The sequence below is a fragment of the Haliotis rufescens genome, unplaced genomic scaffold (assembly GCF_023055435.1).
Source record: "Haliotis rufescens isolate VD_foot unplaced genomic scaffold, xgHalRufe1.0.p SCAF_14, whole genome shotgun sequence".
NCBI classification, from domain to species: Eukaryota; Metazoa; Mollusca; class Gastropoda; order Lepetellida; family Haliotidae; genus Haliotis; species Haliotis rufescens.
The window spans coordinates 36,598,140-36,621,186 of NW_025963824.1; the positions used below are offsets into that span (position 1 = coordinate 36,598,140).

General features: G+C 46.1%; 1 protein-coding gene across 1 annotated transcript in view; it reads right to left on the reverse strand.

Annotated features, from left to right (window-relative positions):
• Nucleotides 1-23,047, reverse strand: part of LOC124113195 (alpha-aminoadipic semialdehyde synthase, mitochondrial-like) — a 34,599-nt gene that overhangs the window by 6,229 nt on the left and 5,323 nt on the right. The window contains exons 2-8 of the mRNA XM_046473466.2: nucleotides 14,516-14,631; nucleotides 13,447-13,576; nucleotides 12,086-12,196; nucleotides 10,807-10,915; nucleotides 8,737-8,813; nucleotides 5,579-5,642; nucleotides 4,065-4,238 (exon numbers count right to left, since the gene is read on the reverse strand). Of these exons, the coding sequence (XP_046329422.1) occupies nucleotides 4,065-4,238; nucleotides 5,579-5,642; nucleotides 8,737-8,813; nucleotides 10,807-10,915; nucleotides 12,086-12,196; nucleotides 13,447-13,576; nucleotides 14,516-14,615 (765 nt within the window). The 5' untranslated portion in view covers nucleotides 14,616-14,631. The remainder of the gene's footprint in view (nucleotides 1-4,064; nucleotides 4,239-5,578; nucleotides 5,643-8,736; nucleotides 8,814-10,806; nucleotides 10,916-12,085; nucleotides 12,197-13,446; nucleotides 13,577-14,515; nucleotides 14,632-23,047) is intronic.

Here is a 23,047-nt window from a genome sequence, read left to right on the forward strand (position 1 = left end):
GTACATACCTTGTATCTCATGGAGCTCACTCTGGGTGGGGGAACATACCTTGTATCTCATGGAGCCCACTCAGGATGGAGGTACATACCTTGTATCTCATGGAGCCCACTCAGGATGGAGGTACATACCTTGTATCTCATGGAGCACACTCTGGGTGGGGGAACATACCTTGTATCTCATGGAGCCCACTCAGGATGGAGGTACATACATTGTATCTCATGGAGCCCACTCAGGATGGAGGTACATACCTTGTGTCTCATGGAGCCCACTCTGGATGGAGGTACATACCTTGTATCTCATGGATCCCACTCAGGATGGAGGTACATACCTTGTATCTCATGGAGCCCACTCTGGATGGAGGTACATACCTTGTATCTCATGGTGCCCACTCTGGATGGAGGTACATACCTTGTATCTCATGGAGCCCACTCTGGATGGAGGTACATACCTTGTATCTCATGGAGCCCATTCTAGATGGAGGTACATACCTTGTATCTCATGGAGTCCACTCTGGATGGAGGTACATACCTTGTATCTCATGGAGCCCACTCTGGATGGAGGTACATACCTGGTATCTCATGGAGCCCACTCAGGATGGAGGTACATACCTTGTATCTCATGGAGCCCACTCAGGATGGAGGTACATACCTTGTATCTCATGGAGCCCACTCAGGATGGAGGTACATACCTTGTATCTCATGGAGCCCACTCAGGATGGAGGTACATACCTTGTGTCTCATGGAGTCCACTCTGGATGGAGGTACATACCTTGTGTCTCATGGAACCCACTCTGGATGGTGGTACATACATTGTATCTCATGGAGCCCACTCAGGATGGAGGTACATACCTTGTGTCTCATGGAGCCCACTCTGGATGGAGGTACATACCTTGTATCTCATGGATCCCACTCAGGATGGAGGTACATACCTTGTATCTCATGGAGCCCACTCTGGATGGAGGTACATACCTTGTATCTCATGGAGCCCACTCAGGATGGAGGTACATACCTTGTATCTCATGGAGCTCACTCTGGGTGGGGGAACATACCTTGTATCTCATGGAGCCCACTCAGGATGGAGGTACATACCTTGTATCTCATGGAGCCCACTCAGGATGGAGGTACATACCTTGTATCTCATGGAGCACACTCTGGGTGGGGGAACATACCTTGTATCTCATGGAGCCCACTCAGGATGGAGGTACATACATTGTATCTCATGGAGCCCACTCAGGATGGAGGTACATACCTTGTGTCTCATGGAGCCCACTCTGGATGGAGGTACATACCTTGTATCTCATGGATCCCACTCAGGATGGAGGTACATACCTTGTATCTCATGGAGCCCACTCTGGATGGAGGTACATACCTTGTATCTCATGGTGCCCACTCTGGATGGAGGTACATACCTTGTATCTCATGGAGCCCACTCTGGATGGAGGTACATACCTTGTATCTCATGGAGCCCATTCTAGATGGAGGTACATACCTTGTATCTCATGGAGTCCACTCTGGATGGAGGTACATACCTTGTATCTCATGGAGTCCACTCTGGATGGAGGTACATACCTTGTATCTCATGGAGCCCACTCTGGACGGAAGTACATACCTTGTATCTCATGGAGCACACTCTGGATGGAGGTACATACCTTGTATCTCACGGAGCCCACTCAGGATGGAGGTACATACCTTGTATCTCATGGAGCTCACTCTGGGTGGGGGAACATACCTTGTATCTCATGGAGCCCACTCAGGATGGAGGTACATACCTTGTATCTCATGGAGCCCACTCAGGATGGAGGTACATACCTTGTATCTCATGGAGCCCACTCTGGGTGGGGGAACATACCTTGTATCTCATGGAGCCCACTCTGGATGGAGGTACATACCTTGTATCTCACGGAGCCCACTCAGGATGGAGGTACATACCTTGTATCTCATGGAGCTCACTCTGGGTGGGGGAACATACCTTGTGTCTCATGGAGCCCACTCAGGATGGAGGTACATACCTTGTATCTCATGGAGCACACTCTGGGTGGGGGAACATACCTTGTGTCTCATGGAGCCCACTCAGGATGGAGGTACATACCTTGTATCTCATGGAGCCCACTCAGGATGGAGGAACATACCTTGTATCTCATGGAGCCCACTCAGGATGGAGGTACATACCTTGTGTCTCATGGAGCACACTCTGGGTGGGGGAACATACCTTGTATCTCATGGAGCCCACTCAGGATGGAGGTACATACCTTGTGTCTCATGGAGCCCACTCAGGATGGAGGTACATACCTTGTATCTCACGGAGCCCACTCAGGATGGAGGTACATACCTTGTGTCTCACGGAGCCCACTCAGGATGGAGGTACATACCTTGTATCTCATGGAGCCCACTCAGGATGGAGGTACATACATTGTATCTCATGGAGCACACTCTGGGTGGGGGAACATACCTTGTATCTCATGGAGCCCTCTCAGGATGGAGGTACATACCTTGTATCTCATGGAGCCCACTCTGGATGGAGGTACATACTTTGTATCTCATGGAGCCCATTCTAGATGGAGGTACATACCTTGTATCTCATGGAGTCCACTCTGGATGGAGGTACATACCTTGTATCTCATGGAGTCCACTCTGGATGGAGGTACATACCTTGTATCTCATGGAGCCCACTCTGGACGGAAGTACATACCTTGTATCTCATGGAGCACACTCTGGATGGAGGTACATACCTTGTATCTCACGGAGCCCACTCAGGATGGAGGTACATACCTTGTATCTCATGGAGCTCACTCTGGGTGGGGGAACATACCTTGTATCTCATGGAGCCCACTCAGGATGGAGGTACATACCTTGTATCTCATGGAGCCCACTCAGGATGGAGGTACATACCTTGTATCTCATGGAGCCCACTCTGGGTGGGGGAACATACCTTGTATCTCATGGAGCCCACTCTGGATGGAGGTACATACCTTGTATCTCACGGAGCCCACTCAGGATGGAGGTACATACCTTGTATCTCATGGAGCTCACTCTGGGTGGGGGAACATACCTTGTGTCTCATGGAGCCCACTCAGGATGGAGGTACATACCTTGTATCTCATGGAGCACACTCTGGGTGGGGGAACATACCTTGTGTCTCATGGAGCCCACTCAGGATGGAGGTACATACCTTGTATCTCATGGAGCCCACTCAGGATGGAGGAACATACCTTGTATCTCATGGAGCCCACTCAGGATGGAGGTACATACCTTGTGTCTCATGGAGCACACTCTGGGTGGGGGAACATACCTTGTATCTCATGGAGCCCACTCAGGATGGAGGTACATACCTTGTGTCTCATGGAGCCCACTCAGGATGGAGGTACATACCTTGTATCTCACGGAGCCCACTCAGGATGGAGGTACATACCTTGTGTCTCACGGAGCCCACTCAGGATGGAGGTACATACCTTGTATCTCATGGAGCCCACTCAGGATGGAGGTACATACATTGTATCTCATGGAGCACACTCTGGGTGGGGGAACATACCTTGTATCTCATGGAGCCCTCTCAGGATGGAGGTACATACCTTGTATCTCATGGAGCCCACTCAGGATGGAGGTACATACCTTGTATCTCATGGAGCCCACTCTGGATGGAGGTACATACATTGTATCTCATGGAGCCCACTCTGGTGGGGATACATACTTTGTATCTCATGGAGCCCACTCTGGATGGAGGTATCTCATGGAGCCCACTCAGGATGGAGGTACATACCTTGTATCTCATGGAGCCCACTCTGGATTGAGGTACATACATTGTATCTCATGGAGCCCACTCTGGTGGGGATACATACTTTGTATCTCATGGAGCCCACTCTGGATGGAGGTATCTCATGGAGCCCACTCTGGATGGAGGTACATACCTTGTATCTCATGGATCCCACTCAGGATGGAGGTACATACCTTGTGTCTCATGGAGCCCACTCTGGATGGAGGTACATACCTTGTATCTCATGGAGCCCACTCAGGATGGAGGTACATACCTTGTATCTCATGGAGCCCACACTGGATGGAGGTACATACCTTGTATCTCATGGAGCCCACGACCATGTTCTGCACTTTCTCGATGCCGTACAGCGGGATGTACGATTGGTGGAAGGAATAGGGGACGGCCTCAAATTCGGCCTTGAAGTCCCGGACCGCCCCAATGTCATGGACAGCTTCCATGGTGGCTGTTCCCGCCGGGAGGATCGTCGTCTGTAGGACAGAACAATAACGTCATAATGGCAGGAAATATACAGGTTTTTACCTCATCTCGGAGCTGAAAGGCGCAATTCCGTGCGTATAAATACGTCCTTTATAACAGGAGATTTACATGTTTGCGCATTCATAACCTTGCTTTTAAAGGGCGCACTTGTACGTGTAGACGTACATTCCTTTAGGTAGGAGATTCACATATACATTCGTTACACCTACTAGTTAAAGGGCGCACTTGTACGTGTAGACGGACATCCCTTAGGGCAGGAGATTCACATATACATTCGTTACACCTACGCGTTAAAGGGCGCACTTGTACGTGGAGACGGACATCCCTTAGGGCAGGAGATTCACATATACATTCGTTACACCTACGAGTTAAAGGGCGCAATTCCTGTGCAGAGTTACGTCCCTTATAGCAGAAAATGTACATGTTTGCACATTCACAATATCTAGGAGTTAAACGGTGCAATTTCCTGTGCAGATTTACGTCCCTTATAGCAGGAGATTTACATGGTTGCACATTCATAATATTTAGGAGTTAAAGGGCGCAATTTCCTGTGCAGATTTACGTCTCTTATAGCAGGAGATTTACATGTTTGCACATCCATAATATATAGGAGTTAAAGGGTGCAAATTCCTGTGCAGATTAACGTCTCCTATAGCAGGAGATTTACATGTTTGCGTTTATAATACCGAGGAGTTAAAGAGCGTATTTGTTGATGCAGAACCTCTGATAATGATTTCGAATCCCGGTTCGTCCTATCAATGTTTCAAGGTTTGTCAGCACCCTACTCGCAGGTTTCACAAGGCCACTTTTCCTTATTGCTGACTGAAGAGCAAGCGCAACGAATGCTATATTTGCTATGTTTGTGGTTTGTTATTCACAAATAATAGTGTATTTACAGTTCTGATCTGACACTCAAAAGTGCGGCTAGAATCGGTGAGGTGTATCCTCTGAGCGATGCGATTTTCAATGAAGTGCCCTAAACTAATCCGTTGTCTGTTCGTGAGCAGCGTTGCACAGCGAGGCTTGTAACGTTTCGCTGCACAACGCTCCCCTGGAGTATACTGAACAAAATAGGGAAATTACCGAGTAATAATATGTACACGCACATCAATAGTTACGTCGATTTACCCCAACCCTGAAGAGATTCTAGGTTAGAATTAGTTTCTCAGCAACCCATGTTTGCCTTAAGATGCAACGTAATAGATGGACTGGACACGCTGGTTGCCCGTGTCATCTTACCCTCTTAATATACGGTTCAGACACGACAATTAACAGGCCGCCGATATATAGCTGGAATATTTAGGGCGTGAAATAACAAACAACTATTTACCTTGCCGTCCTTTATGTAGCCGCTCGCCTTCCAGTACTTCCACAGAGCCTTTCTCGGGTTCCAGCTGATCAACACAGATACATCATTCTATTCATTAAAAGTTGTTAAAGTATTTCGTTATAGATACTCGGGTATTGAAGTTGAGAATGTTGAAATGTTCTTAAAATGTTGTTAAAAAAATACAAAATGTCAACGCCAGAGAACAACCTGTTTCGACAATCCATGACGCTCAAACAGAAAAAAATCAGCGGGAAAAAACACAAGAATGGACCCCCAGGATCAAGGATGTCAACAGGTGCTCCGCGAAACAGACTCCATGGGGCTCACAAAGCAAATACAGCGGAAGCTGAAGTAATAGTAGTGGTAGTAGGTGTAGGAGCAGAAGTAGTTATAGGAGCAGCAGTTGCAGCAGCAGCAGTAGAAGTAGTGGTAGCAGCAGTAGAAGTGGTAGTAGTAGTAGTAGTAGTAGTAGTAGAAGTAGTGGTAGCAGCAGAAGAAGTGGTAGTAGTAGTAGTAGTAGTAATAGTAGAAGTAGTGGTAGCAGCAGTAGAAGTGGTAGTAGTAGTAGTAGTAGTAGTAGTAGTAGCAGCAGTACTAGAAGAAGTAGTTGTAGAATGGTAGTAGTAGTAGTAGTAGTAGTAGTAGTAGTAGTAGTAGTAGCAGCAGCAGTACTAGAAGAAGTAGTTGTTGTTGTAAAATAGTAGTAGTAGTAGTAGTAGTAGTAGTAGTAGTAGTAGTAGTAGTAGTAGTAGTAGTAGTAGTAGTTGGTCAATAGTCCTATTTGAGCCGCGCGCTGATTGAGCCGCGTGTTAGTCTGGACTAGTCCTAATTGAGCAGTGCGCTGATTGAGCAGTGTGTTAGTCTGGTCTAGTCCTATTTGAGCAGTGCACTGATTGAGGAATGTGTTGGTCTGGTCTAGTCCTAATTGAGCAGTGCGCTGACGGAGCAATGAGTTAGTCTGGTCTAGTCCCAATTGAGCAGTGCGCTGACGGAGCAATGTGTTAGTCTGGTCTAGTCCCAATTGAGCAGTGCGCTGACGGAGCAATGTGTTAGTCTGGTCTAGTCCCAATTGAGCAGTGCGCTGACGGAGCAATGTGTTAGTCTGGTCTAGTCCCAATTGAGCAGTGCGCTGACGGAGCAATGTGTTAGTCTGGTCTAGTCCCAATTGAGCAGTGCGCTGACGGAGCAATGTGTTAGTCTGGTCTAGTCCCAATTGAGCAGTGCGCTGACGGAGCAATGTGTTAGTCTGGTCTAGTCCCAATTGAGCAGTGCGCTGACGGAGCAATGTGTTAGTCTGATCTAGTCCCAATTGAGCAGTGCGCTGACGGAGCAATGTGTTAGTCTGGTCTAGTCCCAATTGAGCAGTGCGCTGACGGAGCAATGTGTTAGTCTGATCTAGTCCCAATTGAGCAGTGCGCTGACGGAGCAATGAGTTAGTCTGGTCTAGTCCTAATTGAGCAGTGCGCTGACTGAGGAATGAGTTAGTCTGGTCTAGTCCTAATTGAGCAGTGCGCTGACTGAGGAATGAGTTAGTCTGGTCTAGTCCTAATTGAGCAGTGCGCTGACGGAGCAATGTGTTAGTCTGATCTAGTCCCAATTGAGCAGTGCGCTGACGGAGCAATGTGTTAGTCTGATCTAGTCCCAATTGAGCAGTGCGCTGACGGAGCAATGTGTTAGTCTGATCTAGTCCCAATTGAGCAGTGCGCTGACGGAGCAATGTGTTAGTCTGGTCTAGTCCCAATTGAGCAGTGCGCTGACGGAGCAATGTGTTAGTCTGATCTAGTCCCAATTGAGCAGTGCGCTGACGGAGCAATTTGTTAGTCTGGTCTAGTCCTAATTGAGCAGTGCGCTGACGGAGCAATGTGTTAGTCTGATCTAGTCCCAATTGAGCAGTGCGCTGACGGAGCAATGTGTTAGTCTGATCTAGTCCCAATTGAGCAGTGCGCTGACGGAGCAATGTGTTAGTCTGATCTAGTCCCAATTGAGCAGTGCGCTGACGGAGCAATGTGTTAGTCTGGTCTAGTCCCAATTGAGCAGTGCGCTGACGGAGCAATGTGTTAGTCTGGTCTAGTCCCAATTGAGCAGTGCGCTGACGGAGCAATGTGTTAGTCTGGTCTAGTCCCAATTGAGCAGTGCGCTGACGGAGCAATGTGTTAGTCTGGTCTAGTCCCAATTGAGCAGTGCGCTGACGGAGCAATGTGTTAGTCTGGTCTAGTCCCAATTGAGCAGTGCGCTGACGGAGCAATGTGTTAGTCTGGTCTAGTCCCAATTGAGCAGTGCGCTGACGGAGCAATGTGTTAGTCTGATCTAGTCCCAATTGAGCAGTGCGCTGACGGAGCAATGTGTTAGTCTGGTCTAGTCCCAATTGAGCAGTGCGCTGACGGAGCAATGTGTTAGTCTGATCTAGTCCCAATTGAGCAGTGCGCTGACGGAGCAATGAGTTAGTCTGGTCTAGTCCTAATTGAGCAGTGCGCTGACTGAGGAATGAGTTAGTCTGGTCTAGTCCTAATTGAGCAGTGCGCTGACTGAGGAATGAGTTAGTCTGGTCTAGTCCTAATTGAGCAGTGCGCTGACGGAGCAATGTGTTAGTCTGATCTAGTCCCAATTGAGCAGTGCGCTGACGGAGCAATGTGTTAGTCTGATCTAGTCCCAATTGAGCAGTGCGCTGACGGAGCAATGTGTTAGTCTGATCTAGTCCCAATTGAGCAGTGCGCTGACGGAGCAATGTGTTAGTCTGGTCTAGTCCCAATTGAGCAGTGCGCTGACGGAGCAATGTGTTAGTCTGATCTAGTCCCAATTGAGCAGTGCGCTGACGGAGCAATGTGTTAGTCTGGTCTAGTCCTAATTGAGCAGTGCGCTGACGGAGCAATGTGTTAGTCTGATCTAGTCCCAATTGAGCAGTGCGCTGACGGAGCAATGTGTTAGTCTGATCTAGTCCCAATTGAGCAGTGCGCTGACGGAGCAATGTGTTAGTCTGATCTAGTCCCAATTGAGCAGTGCGCTGACGGAGCAATGTGTTAGTCTGATCTAGTCCCAATTGAGCAGTGCGCTGACGGAGCAATGTGTTAGTCTGATCTAGTCCCAATTGAGCAGTGCGCTGACGGAGCAATGTGTTAGTCTGGTCTAGTCCCAACTGAGCAGTGCGTCTGTCAACGTACTTGAACTTATACTTGAGAGGATTGTTGGCGGATTCTGGAGTCGGAATGGCGCTTGTGTACAGCTCATACGAAGTGACCTGAAAGAATCAGAATATGGCAGTTATTTTGTATGCAAAGCTGCGTTGGGAAAACTTGAAGCAGCTGTATACAAACAACACGACGCAGCCTGTACACACGTGACTGAACCAGTGAGTCCAGCATTCATCAACCACGTGACCGAGTCTGACCAACCGAGCCATTCACTCGCCTCTTACGTCAATCCAGCAATTCCCCTGGGCCTACCCTGAATCCCCATGGGTTGATGGTGAGCAATCATCAACCATGTGACCGAGCCTGACCAACCGAGCCATTCACTCGCCTCTTACGTCAATCCAGCAATTCCCCTGTGCCTACCCTGAATCCCAACGGGTTGATGGCCAGCAATTATCAACATGTGACCGAGCCTGACCAACCGAGCCATTCACTCGCCTCTTACGTCAATCCAGCAATTCCCCTGGGCCTACCCTGAATCCCAACGGGTTGATGGCCAGCAATAATCAACCATGTGACCGAGCCTGACCAACCGAGCCATTCACTCGCCTCTTACGTCAATCCAGCAATTCCCCTGGGCCTACCCTGAATCCCCATGGGTTGATGGTGAGCAATCATCAACCATGTGACCGAGCCTGACCAACCGAGCCATTCACTCGCCTCTTACGTCAATCCAGCAATTCCCCTGGGCCTACCCTGAATCCCAACGGGTTGATGGCCAGCAATTATCAACATGTAACCGAGCCTGACCAACCGAGCCATTCACTCGCCTCTTACGTCAATCCAGCAATTCCCCTGGGCCTACCCTGAATCCCCATGGGTTGATGGTGAGCAATCATCAACCATGTGACCGAGCCTGACCAACCGAGCCATTCACTCGCCTCTTACGTCAATCCAGCAATTCCCCTGGGCCTACCCTGAATCCCAACGGGTTGATGGCCAGCAATTATCAACATGTGACCGAGCCTGACCAACCGAGCGATTCACTCGCCTCTTACGTCAATCCAGCAATTCCCCTGGGCCTACCCTGAATCCCAACGGGTTGATGGTGAGCAATCATCAACCATGTGACCGAGCCTGACCAACCGAGCCATTCACTCGCCTCTTACGTCAATCCAGCAATTCCCCTGGGCCTACCCTGAATCCCAACGGGTTGATGGCCAGCAATTATCAACATGTGACCGAGCCTGACCAACCGAGCCATTCACTCGCCTCTTACGTCAATCCAGCAATTCCCCTGGGCCTACCCTGAATCCCCATGGGTTGATGGCCAGCAATAATCAACCATGTGACCGAGCCTGACCAACCGAGCCATTCACTCGCCTCTTACGTCAATCCAGCAATTCCCCTGGGCCTACCCTGAATCCCAACGGGTTGATGGTCACACATGGCAGAAGAAGCTAAACAAGTACATCCTGGTTCGACAGGAAATGGATCTTATTAAACTAACTCCTTGTAAAAAACTTCAGTGTATTATTCCTAAGTAGCAAAAGAACCAGAAGGAGTGGATACTATTTATTACGCCGGTTTTAGCAATATTCTGAGGCGGGAAACTCCAGACATGGGCTTGTCACATTGTACCTAATATCGTGTTACGTAACCTTTAGTACTATTACGGCTTTTTCGAGGCGGGAGATAGCAGACATGGGCTTCACACGTTGTTGTTTTTTGTTGCTGTTGTTGTTGTTTAACTCCGCACTGTGCTCCAGCTATATGACGGCGGTCTGTAAATAATAGAGTCTGGACCAGACAATCCGGTGACTGACATCATGAGCATCGATCCACGAAAATGGGATACGATGACATGCATCAACCAAGTCAGCGAGACTGACCACCCGATCCCGTTAGTCGCCTCACACGACAAGCATAGTCACCTTTTACGGCAAGCATGGGTTGCTGAAGACCTATTCTACCCCGGATCTTCACGGGTAGCTTCACACGTACCCATTTGGGGAATCGAACCCGGTTTTTCGGAGTGACGAGCGAAAGCTTCAGCCACTAGATTACCACAGCGTCCAGCAGCAGAGTACCTCAACTTACCTCCCCTCCTCTGCTCTTCATTTCGTCTATTGTCTTCTTGGCAATCATGTGGTCCGCACCGGGGCGGAAACCAACGTCAACCAGGAAGGTCAGACCAGCGTCGACAACTCTGAAACACGTGACGGATACGTGAAATGGATACTGTGTGGTTCCGTTAACATTCTGCCAGATGGCATCAAATAATCACGAAAGTAAAGGCATGAGAACTGTCATAGTACAATCGTTGGGAAACAAATAGCTGAGACAGGGAGTCGACAACGACACTAGTCCATCTACCCACCGTCAGGTAAGGTAAGGCGTTTTGAGATTTTACGTGACCTCTCCGACATAAAAGCGTAATTCGCACACGGAATCACAGGAACGATCTCAAGATCTTTTTCATCAGATTGATCAAGAGTCATGTTTGTTTGTTGTTTAATGCCGCACTCAACAATATTCCAGCTACATGATGGCGGTCTGTAAATAATCGAGTCTGGACCACACAATCCAGTGATTGACATTATGAGCATCGGTCCACGCAACTGGGATCAATGACATGCATCAACAAAGTCAGCGAGCCCGACCACCCGATCCACTTAGTCGCCTCTTACGACAAGCATAGTCGCCTTTTACAGCAAGCATGGGTTGCTAAAGACCTATTCTACCCCGGATCTTCACGGGTCGAACCAGAGTCATGAACCTGTTTATAGTAACAACTTCATCTTCCACATTTGACTGTTGTATTCAAACGGAAGAATAACTGCTTCATGTAACGTTCATACGGGCGCATCCAAGCGTTAATATCCCGTGCGTACGTGGAACATGTTTAATTATGTTTTCATATAAAATAAATCACTTTTAAAAAATATTTTTAAAATAGCCGTGCGTCTTATGAAGTTGTGTATATGTTATTGAAAAGTATGTTTATTTATTATGCAATGTTACATAACAAAACATATAACACTTCAGTAAAAGGGGACACGGTGGCCCAGTTGTCTATGAAGCCGCGATTCGCTGTGCAGAGTTGCATCCCTTGGACACGCCAGAAACCTATCCTTGTGAGTTCAAATCCCGGTTCGCCCCGATTATGTTTCTAGGTTTGTCAGCACCATACCCGTGCACGTGGGTTTCGCCGAAGCCGTAAACATCTAAGACCTGCATCACTTCGGGCTTTCCTCCAACATGAAGCTGACACGCCGCGATATAACTGGAATAGTGTTAAAACGGTGTTAAACCCAACCCACTCACACGCACTCAAGTGAAGTAATTTATATATAAGTAATATCACAAAACAGTTTACTGTTGATGCAGCCGCGTCTGTTCGGGAACGGTGTAGTTCACCGACACGAGACTCTTCTTCATGGCGAGGCAAGCTAGGGATAGACTCTCAATCACAGCGTCCGGCACACAACTGAAACATACAGCGCTTGATAGCAAATATAAACAGATGAACTGTGGTAAAATGGGGTGTAATGTGGCGTTAATGACTTTTAAATTGCCATAACCACGTGTATGCGTGTGCGTGGATGTTTGTACTGGTCCGAACTTATGACGGTTGTACAGTGTCCACTGAGGCTCCGTGCCGCAGAGTAACGCTGACACAGGTGAGGTCAGGTGAAATATGGTTAAACGTCGCATACAAGATTATTGCACTTATATAGCGACGTACATGCACGTGTGTGTGTGTGTGTGTGTGTGTGTGTGTGTGTGTGTGTGTGTGTGTGTGTGTGTCTGCTTGTACTAGACCGGACTGATGCCGATTAATAGTGCTAGCCCGCTGAGATACCATGCCGCAGTTTAACATGAATACCGAATACCCCACTCAGACACAGTATACTGACTCCGAGCCGACCAGTCCTTGCGCCAGAAAGGGTAACAACAAGTACCATCTTTTAACGTCTTTTGGTATGACGCGGCCGGGGATCGAACCCCGGACCTTCCTCTCTCCGGGCGGACGCTCTACCACAAGACCATGGAGGCGGTCACATTGACACAGAGAGCATCTTGCCGGAGAGGGGAAGGTAGGGGGCTCAATTACTCGCGACATACCCAAAGACCTTAAATATGGTACTTGTTATTACCCTGCCTGGCTCTCGGAGTCGGTATACTTTGGCTGAATGGGGTAATCGTGTTACACTACGGGATGGAACCTCAGTGGGCTAGCACTGATAAACCGACTTACGTCCAGACTAGTACAAGCAGTCACACACGCTTACATGCACCTTTGTTTGTTTGTATGTTTGTTTGTTTGTTGTTTAACGCCGCACTCAGCAATATTCCAGCTATATGACGTCGGTTTGTATATAATAGAGTCTGGACCAGACATTCAAGTGATTTACATCATGAACATCGTTCCACGCAATTGGGATACGATAACATGCATCAACCAAGTCAGCGAGCCTGACCACCTGATCTCGATCCGACAAGCATAGTCGCTATATAAATTACAATAAATTTAAATTAATTCAATTTCACCAACACCATCATAACATTACAGTCAAACTTGAGTTTTAGACAAGACCACGATTTCCAAATCATATAATGTCAAGCTCCTGTCCACCTTATAACAGATGGTTTGGCCCCCTGGGAAATGTGCTAGATACAACGTTTGGGGGTATGCATGTCCATGTCGTTGTTTTTAAGATCGACAACGTGAGGTACCTGACAACGACGTCATGTTCAGATATAAGCCTTTTCAGGCTGTCAGTTTCTTTCATCACGTCCAAGCGCACCAGCTTCGCACCCGGACACAGCTCACCAACTTGCTTTAAGCCGGGCCCTCCTTTGCTCACTGTAAAGGGGAAATGACGATAAAGAACCAACCATGCAATATCATTTTGTCGAATTCGTTAAATGAGAGGAGGGGTGGTCTAGTGGTCAAAACGTTTGCTCGTCACGCCGAAAGACAGTGTTCGATTCCCCACCTGGGTACAATTTCTGGTGGGGGCGGTCGGGTAGCCTAGTGGTTAAAGCGTTCGCTCGTCACGCCGAAGATCCGGGTTCGATTCCCGACATTGGTACAATGTGTGAAGCCCATTTCTGGTGTTCCTCGCCGTGATATTGCTGGAATATTGCTAAAAGCGGCGTTAAACCATACTCACCACCATTTCTGGCGTCCTCGGCCGTGATATTACCAGAATATTGATAAAGCGGCGTAAAACCTAATTCAACATCAACACTCAATGCAGTTAGTACTCATGATTACTAGCTCCGTTTATTTTTAACAGGTGTTGTTCACTGACAACCAGAGAATAAAAGAGGATGAACAATTTTAATCTTTGATAGAAATAGTGTGATATCGCTGCAGCTGACCTGGATGTGTTTAAAATGTCAACAAAGACAACCACTGGAGAAACTTACTGTCAGCATTATACTCAAATATTTACTGCATAAATAAAAAACAAAAGAGAAACAAGCTGTACATAGTAATGATTAGCCAAAATGCATTTTCAGAGAATGTTAGGGTATGTCACGGATTTTACCTGTTAAATAACGTATACACGCATTACAAATTTCTAAATTGCAAATCAGTGGCATGATATTGTGATTTGAAACTTCTGACCAATCAGATGACGAGGTTTGCGGAAACATGTACCTAATTTTGTCAAAAACATGCGTGATTTTAAACATTTCCTCCCACCCCCTGCCTCCACCCCAACCAGGATATTAAACAACTGTCCTCCATATAAAGTGTTTCAGCAAAATAGCAATAGTCCAGTGTGACACTCACCAGCGGTGACCTGAACGCCTTTCTCGTTAGAAAAGTCTTCATACATTGGGCCCGTCACCCTCCCAGTCCCGAATACCAAAATCTTTTTCAGGGTTGCCATTTTGTTTTCTCCTAATCTGAAAGAAACAAAAACATCACCAGACCTTCAAAACACCATGAGACCTTCAGCAATCCATTCACTGCTCATGCAGATATACAGATTCTGGCGGCACCAGGCCTTCATGTAAAAGAGAACTCATACTGTTTCATATTTCAACAAATAAAATTCCTGGCAGTTCTTTAGTTACAGCCAATCACATAGTGTGTATTTCACACACACAAACATGTCACACAAACACATGGGTTCGGACAAATGCAAAACCACTTCACACCAACACATGAGGTCGGTCAAGTATATAAACACGCCACAACACATTGAGTCGGTCAAGTATATAAACACGCCACACCAACACATGGGTTCGGTCAAGTATATAAACACGCCACACCAACACATGGGTTCGGTCAAGTATATAAACACACCACACCAACACAATGAGTCGGTCAAGTATATAAACACGCCACAACACATTGAGTCGGTCAAGCATATAAACACGCCACACCAACACATTGGGTTCGGTCAAGTATATAAACACACCACACCAACACAATGAGTCGGTCAAGTGTATAAACACGCCACACCAACACACTGAGTCGGTCAAGTATAAAAACACGCCATACCAACACATGGGTTCGGTCAAGTATATAAACACGCCACACCAACACATGGGTTCGGTCAAGTATATAAACACGCCACACCAACACATGGGTTCGGTCAAGTATATAAACACGCCACACCAACACATTGAGTCGGTCAAGTATATAAACACGCCACACCAACACATTGAGTCGGTCAAGTAAAATAAACACGCCACACCAATACATTGAGTCGGTCAATATATAAACACGCCACACCAACACATGGGGTCAGTCAAGTATATAAACACGCCACACCAACACATTGAGTCGGTCAAGTAAAATAAACACGCCACACCAACACATGAGGTCGGTCAAGTATATAAACACGCCACAACACATTGAGTCGGTCAAGCATATAAACATGCCACACCAACACATGGGTTCGGTCAAGTATATAAACACGCCACACCAACACATGGGTTCGGTCAAGTATATAAACACGCCACACCAACACATGGGTTCGGTCAAGTATATAAACACGCCGCACCAACACATGGGTTCGGTCAAGTATATAAACACGCCACACCAACACATGGGGTTCGGTCAAGTATATTAACACACCACACCAACACAATGAGTCGGTCAATTATATAAACACGCCACAACACATGAGGTCGGTCAAGTATATAAACACGCCACACCAACACATGGGTTCGGTCAAGTATATAAACACGCCTCACCAACACATTGAGTCGGTCAAGTATATAAACACGCCACACCAACACAATGAGGTCGGTCAAGTATAAAAACACGCCACACCAACACATGGGTTCGGTCAAGTATATAAACACGCCACACCAACACATTGAGTCGGTCAAGTATATAAACACGCCACACCAACACATTGAGTCGGTCAAGTATATAAACACGCCACAACACATGGGGTCGGTCAAGTATACAAACACTTCACACCAACCCATGGAGTCGGTCACGTACACAAACACTTCACACCAACACATGGGGTCGGTCAAGTACACAAACACTTCACACCAACACATGGGGTCGGTCACGTACACAAACACTTCACACCAACACATGGGGTCGGTCAAGTACACAAACACGCCACACCAACACATGGGGTCGGTGAAGTACACAAACACTTCACACCATCACATGGGGTCGGTCAAGTACACAAACACTTCACACCATCACATGGAGTCGGTCACGTACACAAACACTTCACACCAACACATGGGGTCGGTCAAGTACACAAACACGCCACACCAACACATGGGGTCGGTGAAGTACACAAACACTTCACACCATCACATGGGGTCGGTCAAGTACACAAACACTTCACACCATCACATGGAGTCGGTCACGTACACAAACACGCCACACCAACACATGGGGTCGGTCAAGTACACAAACACTTCACACCAACACATGGGGTCGGTCAAGTACACAAACACGCCACACCAACACATGGGGTCGGTCAAGTACACAAACACGCCACACCAACACATGGGGTCGGTCAAGTACACAAACACGCCACACCAACACATGGGGTCGGTCAAGTACACAAACACGCCACACCAACACATGGGGTCGGTCAAGTACACAAACACGCCACACCAACACATGGGGTCGGTGAAGTACACAAACACTTCACACCATCACATGGGGTCGGTCAAGTACACAAACACTTCACACCAACACATGGGGCCGGTCACGTACACAAACACTTCACACCATCACATGGGGTCGGTCAAGTACACAAACACTTCACACCAACACATGGGGTCGGTCAAGTACACAAACACTTCACACCAACACATGGGGTCAGTCAAGTACACAAACACTACACACCAACACATGGGGTCAGTCAAGTACACAAACACTTCACACCAACACATGAGGTCGGCCACGTACACAAACACGCCACACCAACACATGGGGTCGGTCACGTACACAAACACGCCACACAAACACATGAGGTCGGTCACGTACACAAACATGTCACACGAACACATGGGGTCGGTCAAGTACACAAACACTCCACACCAACACATGGGGTCGGTCACGTACACAAACACGCCACACCAACACATGGAGTCGGTCACGTACACAAACACTTCACACAAACAAACGGGGTCAGTCACGTACACAAACACTTCACACCATTACATGGGGTCGATCACGTACACAAACACATGAGGTCGGTCACGTACACAAACACGCACCACCAACACACGGGGTCGGTCAAGTACACAAACATGCCACACCAACACATGGGGTCAGTCAAGTACAGAAACACTTCACACCAACACATTGCGTCGGTCAAATACACAAACACGCTACACCAACACATGAGGCCGGTCACGTACACAAACACTTTACACCAACACATGGGGCCGGTCAAGTACACAAACACTTCACACCAACACATGGGGCCGGTCACGTACACAAACACTTCACACCAACACATGGGGCCGGTCACGTACACAAACACGCCACACCAACACATGGGGCCGGTCAAGTACACAAACACTTTACACCAACACATGGGGTCGGTCAAGTACACAAACACTTTACACCAACACATGGGGCCGGTCACGTACACAAACACTTCACACCAACACATGGGGCCGGTCACGTACACAAACACGCCACACCAACACATTGGGTCAGTCAAGTACACAGACACTTCACACCAACACATGGGGCCGGTCAAGTACACAGACACGCCACACCAACACATGGGGCCGGTCACGTACACAAACACTTCACACCAACACATGGGGCCGGTCAAGTACACAGACACGCCACACCAACACATGGGGTCGGTCAAGTACACAGACACGCCACAGCACATGGGGTCGGTCTCGTACACAAACATGTCACACCAACACATGGGGTCGGTCACGTGCACAAACAAGCAGGGCTACACATGGGGTCGGTCACGTGCACAAACAAGCAGGGCTACACATGGGACTAGCAGGACTAGCATGTATGTATGTATGGATGGATGGATGGATGGATGGATTGATGGATGATGATGGATGGATGGATGGATGGATGGATTGATAGATGATGATGGATGGATGGATAGATGAATGGTTGTGTGTGCGTATGCGTGTGCGTGCGCACGTGCGTTTATATGTATGTAACACTGTTTTATGTACTTTTGTATATATGCATATTTTTATGTGTTAAGCGTTTTAGTTAAGGATTGACTGTGTATTTTTTTCGGTTCATTGAGGTATGAATCGAAAAACCGATATGCAAACTGTATGAATCCGCGTACACAGTCAATGCTTATAATTAAATTCGACAACGGAAACATATAATAGTTTAACCAAAAACAGTTGTTTATATAAAAGCAGACGAAAATGACGAGATTGATAAACATTCCCGGTGTAGGAATACATACTGTGGCGTGACATGAATCAGGTGATTGTTTAATTTAAGCACATAACTTGACACGCCCACACAGTGAGTAGCCAATCAACCGAGAGTAGGATTAAAACAAAGTCCCCAGGACCTGTCAAACAAGGAAAGAGGCGAAAAGAACTGCAACAGTCAGACTGTAACGAGCCGGAACAAATATGTCCGGGAAAAGGCGGCTGTTTCAAATGACAAAGTCAGTTACCGCCGGATTCGAACATTAGTTCCCTGAGAACGGGCAGACCCAGTTGGAAAAATGCTAGTTAGAAGTGAAACCCGAAGAAATGAAAGTTGTGGCACAGAGGCGAGCGGGACAAAAACAGGCGAGCGAGTCTGCACATTTGCTGTTTCATTCCTTCTCGGCCTTCGGTCTCAAGGGTTGTATGGACAAGGAATATGCATGAATTTCGCTAAATGTCCTGTGCATCGCGATACACGTGAGCAGAAAGGGAATCCCTCGCATGTAATATTAGGATTCCCCGACATTCCGTAGCAATAAAAGTAGTCTGCTTCGGTGGGCGTGGCTTACGTTTTTACATTCATAACATGTGACCAATTCAGCTAATCAGAATGCAGGAATTTCAATGAACACAAGGAAAATTTAATTATGTGTATATAATTCCTATGCCCTGTACACTTATTCTGCACTATCATTATTCACGTATCACAATGTAATGATATGTATGTTGGAGAAGGCCTCGTAAGTGTGTCACTTGTGCCTAATCCATTTGATTTTTCACAAGAAAATATGTAAATACAAAAACAAAATAGGATGTCTCCATAATAAAGAATTTGTTCATCCGTATATTTTATCCTTACTTAGTTCTCCAACTTCTAAGGGGCGGTGGGGTAGCCTAGTGGTTAAAGCGTTCGCTCGTCACGCCGAATACCCGGGTTCGATTCCCGACATGGGTACAACGTGTGAAGCCCATTTCTGGTGTCCCCCGCCGTGATATTGCGGAAATATTGCTGAAAGCGGCGTAAATCCATACTCACTCCAACTAGTAAATGCCTCTCAAAAAAGTTAGGAGGTCCCTAGGAGAAATTCAATGCATCGACACAATGACACCACGCGCAGGAGACTTCAAGCACAGATAAAGCAAACATTTTTTTTTACTGTGACCTTGACCCAGCACAGAGGTCACTCAAGACCATTTCATATCTTGGACCCGCCCCCAGGAGAACAAGTTGAAAGATCCTCGATCTATTTGTCAAGCTGCTACATTGAAGACAGACTCTTAATGAAGGTTTGGATAAATAGCTGTAAAGATATTATTTCAATGACATAGATACACATCTACAACAGTGTTGTGTGCCACAATTATGTTGAGACAATCTAGGACTGAGGTAATATATGCCAATCTGACAACACCCTGTCTACAAAATGGCATTGTTTCTTTTTTTAATTTTGGGATGACACTTCATATTTCGAATTGCGATGACATGGTCAAGGTAGGCTATTTCAAGCAGACAGCGTTTGAGCCATAACCAATCGTTTACTTCAAATATTAACCATCACATCTAGCTTTCACTGTCGAAGCCATTTTATATTTTCAACTAATGACAGTAATAAAATCATGTAATTTCGTAGCTTGAGCTCTTCCACACTACTCTGACATGGTGATGACAAGACTTGACACGCACTTACTTGTTGTAGACTTTAATATCTTTTCATCGAAAAAAAACCTTTACAATGTTCAAACATGAGTCTCATGTATCCTCAAAATATAAGTATCTTGTCTGATCTCAAAATATCTCGAAACCCATCACGAGTACTCGGGCTACCGGTTTATCAACAAGATATCCAACCGACGAGGTTTTGCACGCATTCTTCAACATCTGCGTCTATTCTTCACAAATGCATAATTACTTCGCGAACAACTGGATGTGTTTAATGCAGCATAAACTAATATGAGAACACCCTTTGTTTGGTAAACGAGGCAACAAATCCCCCCTTCTCCACTCGCCACGTGATCCTAAACTCGCACAAGTACAAGTCAACCTACCCTTCATCAGTGGAAATTTCCCATAAAATTTTCCTATATTATGAAACGTATTATACATGATTCATTGTGGAATGAACAACTGCAAAAGAAATGTCTGGGCATGTATGAAGGTTATTCAACATACTTTTAATTACGTGACGCTTCATAACTTGTACGAAGAGGGGGCGCCGGGGGCCCAGTCGTCCAAGGCGCCGCGATTCACTGGGCACGCCAGAATCCTATGATTGTGGGTTCGAATCCCGGTGGCGCCGATTATATTTCTAAGTTTGTCAGCACCATACCCGTGTTCGTGGGTTTCACCACGTCTGAGACCTGCATCACTTCGGGCTTAACTCCAACATTAAGCTGACACGCCGTGATATAACAGGAATATTGTTAAAAGCGGCGCTAAACCAAACTCCCTCACTCACCCACTCAGACAAGAAGATAATGAGGACGAGACGTGATGGTTCCGTGAGACTACGTCAATATCTATGTAATGACCGCTTATTTACTGACCCGCTGGATACCGAGTTTTTTTCAGACGCACATTTTCCTAAGATCTAAAAAGAAAAGGTTATGCGAGAATTGCGCTCACACGGAACTAGATGTACCGCCGGCTATATACTGACGCAGAGATGTAGAAGATGAAATTTTCTATCTGATTGTGAAACTTTAACTGCAAATTTCAAACCGGTTTACAAAAGAGACACTGCTATATGTTGTCGGAGAATTAATTCTACGTTAAAAAACAGCAAACGTCTCCGCAAATCAATACATATCAACAGGATGTATAATGCTTTTGTATAACATTATACATTCCATACATAAAATAGCCAGCCCTAAATTAAGAAAACTGATTTCCCTCATTGACGTCAAACGACGACAGAGAGGTGACCCACGTACACAGACAAGGGGGCATAACTCCGCTGTTCTTAGTATTAGTTTATTGTAACTCAAGTCACTTGGTGAGAATTACCTGTGGATAATACGGTGGCCCATAAGGGACATTGAGTCTGTTTTTCCATATTTTGATATTTCACTTACTTTTGTCGTTACCTTTTGCAAATTAACACGATTTGTCTTACAAATATGTGATAAATTATGTGTAAAGAAGATATTGAATCGCAGAAAAGTGAAACGAAATATTATCACCGCGGTGGACAAGTTTTCTGTATTTTCATTTTAGTTTTTGACATTTTCGTTTTGGTTTTTGACATTTCCGTTTTAGTTTTTGACATTTTCGCTTCACATTTCAGCGATTCTATAGCTACTTGAAAGTTCATTTTCCATGTTTTCGGTTGTTTTTATACATGATTTATTACATATTTGTATGACAAAGGTTACGATAAAAGTAAGTGAAACATCAAAATATGGAAAAACAGACTCCATGTCCCTTATGGGCCACCGTAGGATAAGGACAAGATATTTTCGTAGTGTCTTGTTCACGAGGAACCAAACTATTCAAACACAAATATCGATATTGAAACTGTATACGTTTAGGTATAAAAAAACCCATTACAAATGATGAATTCGAACTTAATGAAAAAGGAAATAATATCGAAATGGATGGCACTATCCAACTTATAAATTAGTCCATAGATTTCAACATTCTCCTGATTGGGGGGATGTAGTTTGACTCTTGTTGCGTTGTAATTATCATTTAAAAACAACTCGTATCTTATAATTCCTTTCGATCAAACTGTCTAAAGTGCTTGAAAAATGGGCTTTCCCGCTAGGGGAGACGAGATATCCGATGTATAGTATAGGCTCAAGTAGGAATATACATGTTGATGTAGCAATTCTCTAACTATTAACTGTATTGTTAACAAATGTGCGTTCTGATGTGAGTTATATATATCCACATATGTACACAGACAATGAGTCACACACACACACACACACACACACACACACACACACACACACACACACACACACACACACACACACACACACACACACACACACACACACACACATACATACATACTTTTAACAAAACTAAACTTACGATATATACATTAGATATGACAATTATAGCTGACTTAACATATGTTATAGATAATCATAATAATGCACCTTATATTGTTATCAACGTCAACTATGTGGCCACACTAAGTAGTACGTCTCACCATCTGTGCCATTTACACAAGTACACATATGAACTGTGATTACGCCACAGCATTGGGGCGGTCGGGTAGCCTAGTGGTTAAAGTGTTCGCTCGTCACGCCGAAGACCAAGTTCGATTCCCCACATGGGTACAACGTGTGAAGCCCATTTCTGGTGTCCCCCGCCGTGATATTGCGGAAATATTGCTGAAAGCGGCGTAAATCCATACTCACTCCAACTAGTAAATGCCTCTCAAAAAAGTTAGGAGGTCCCTAGGAGAAATTCAATGCATCGACACAATGACACCACGCG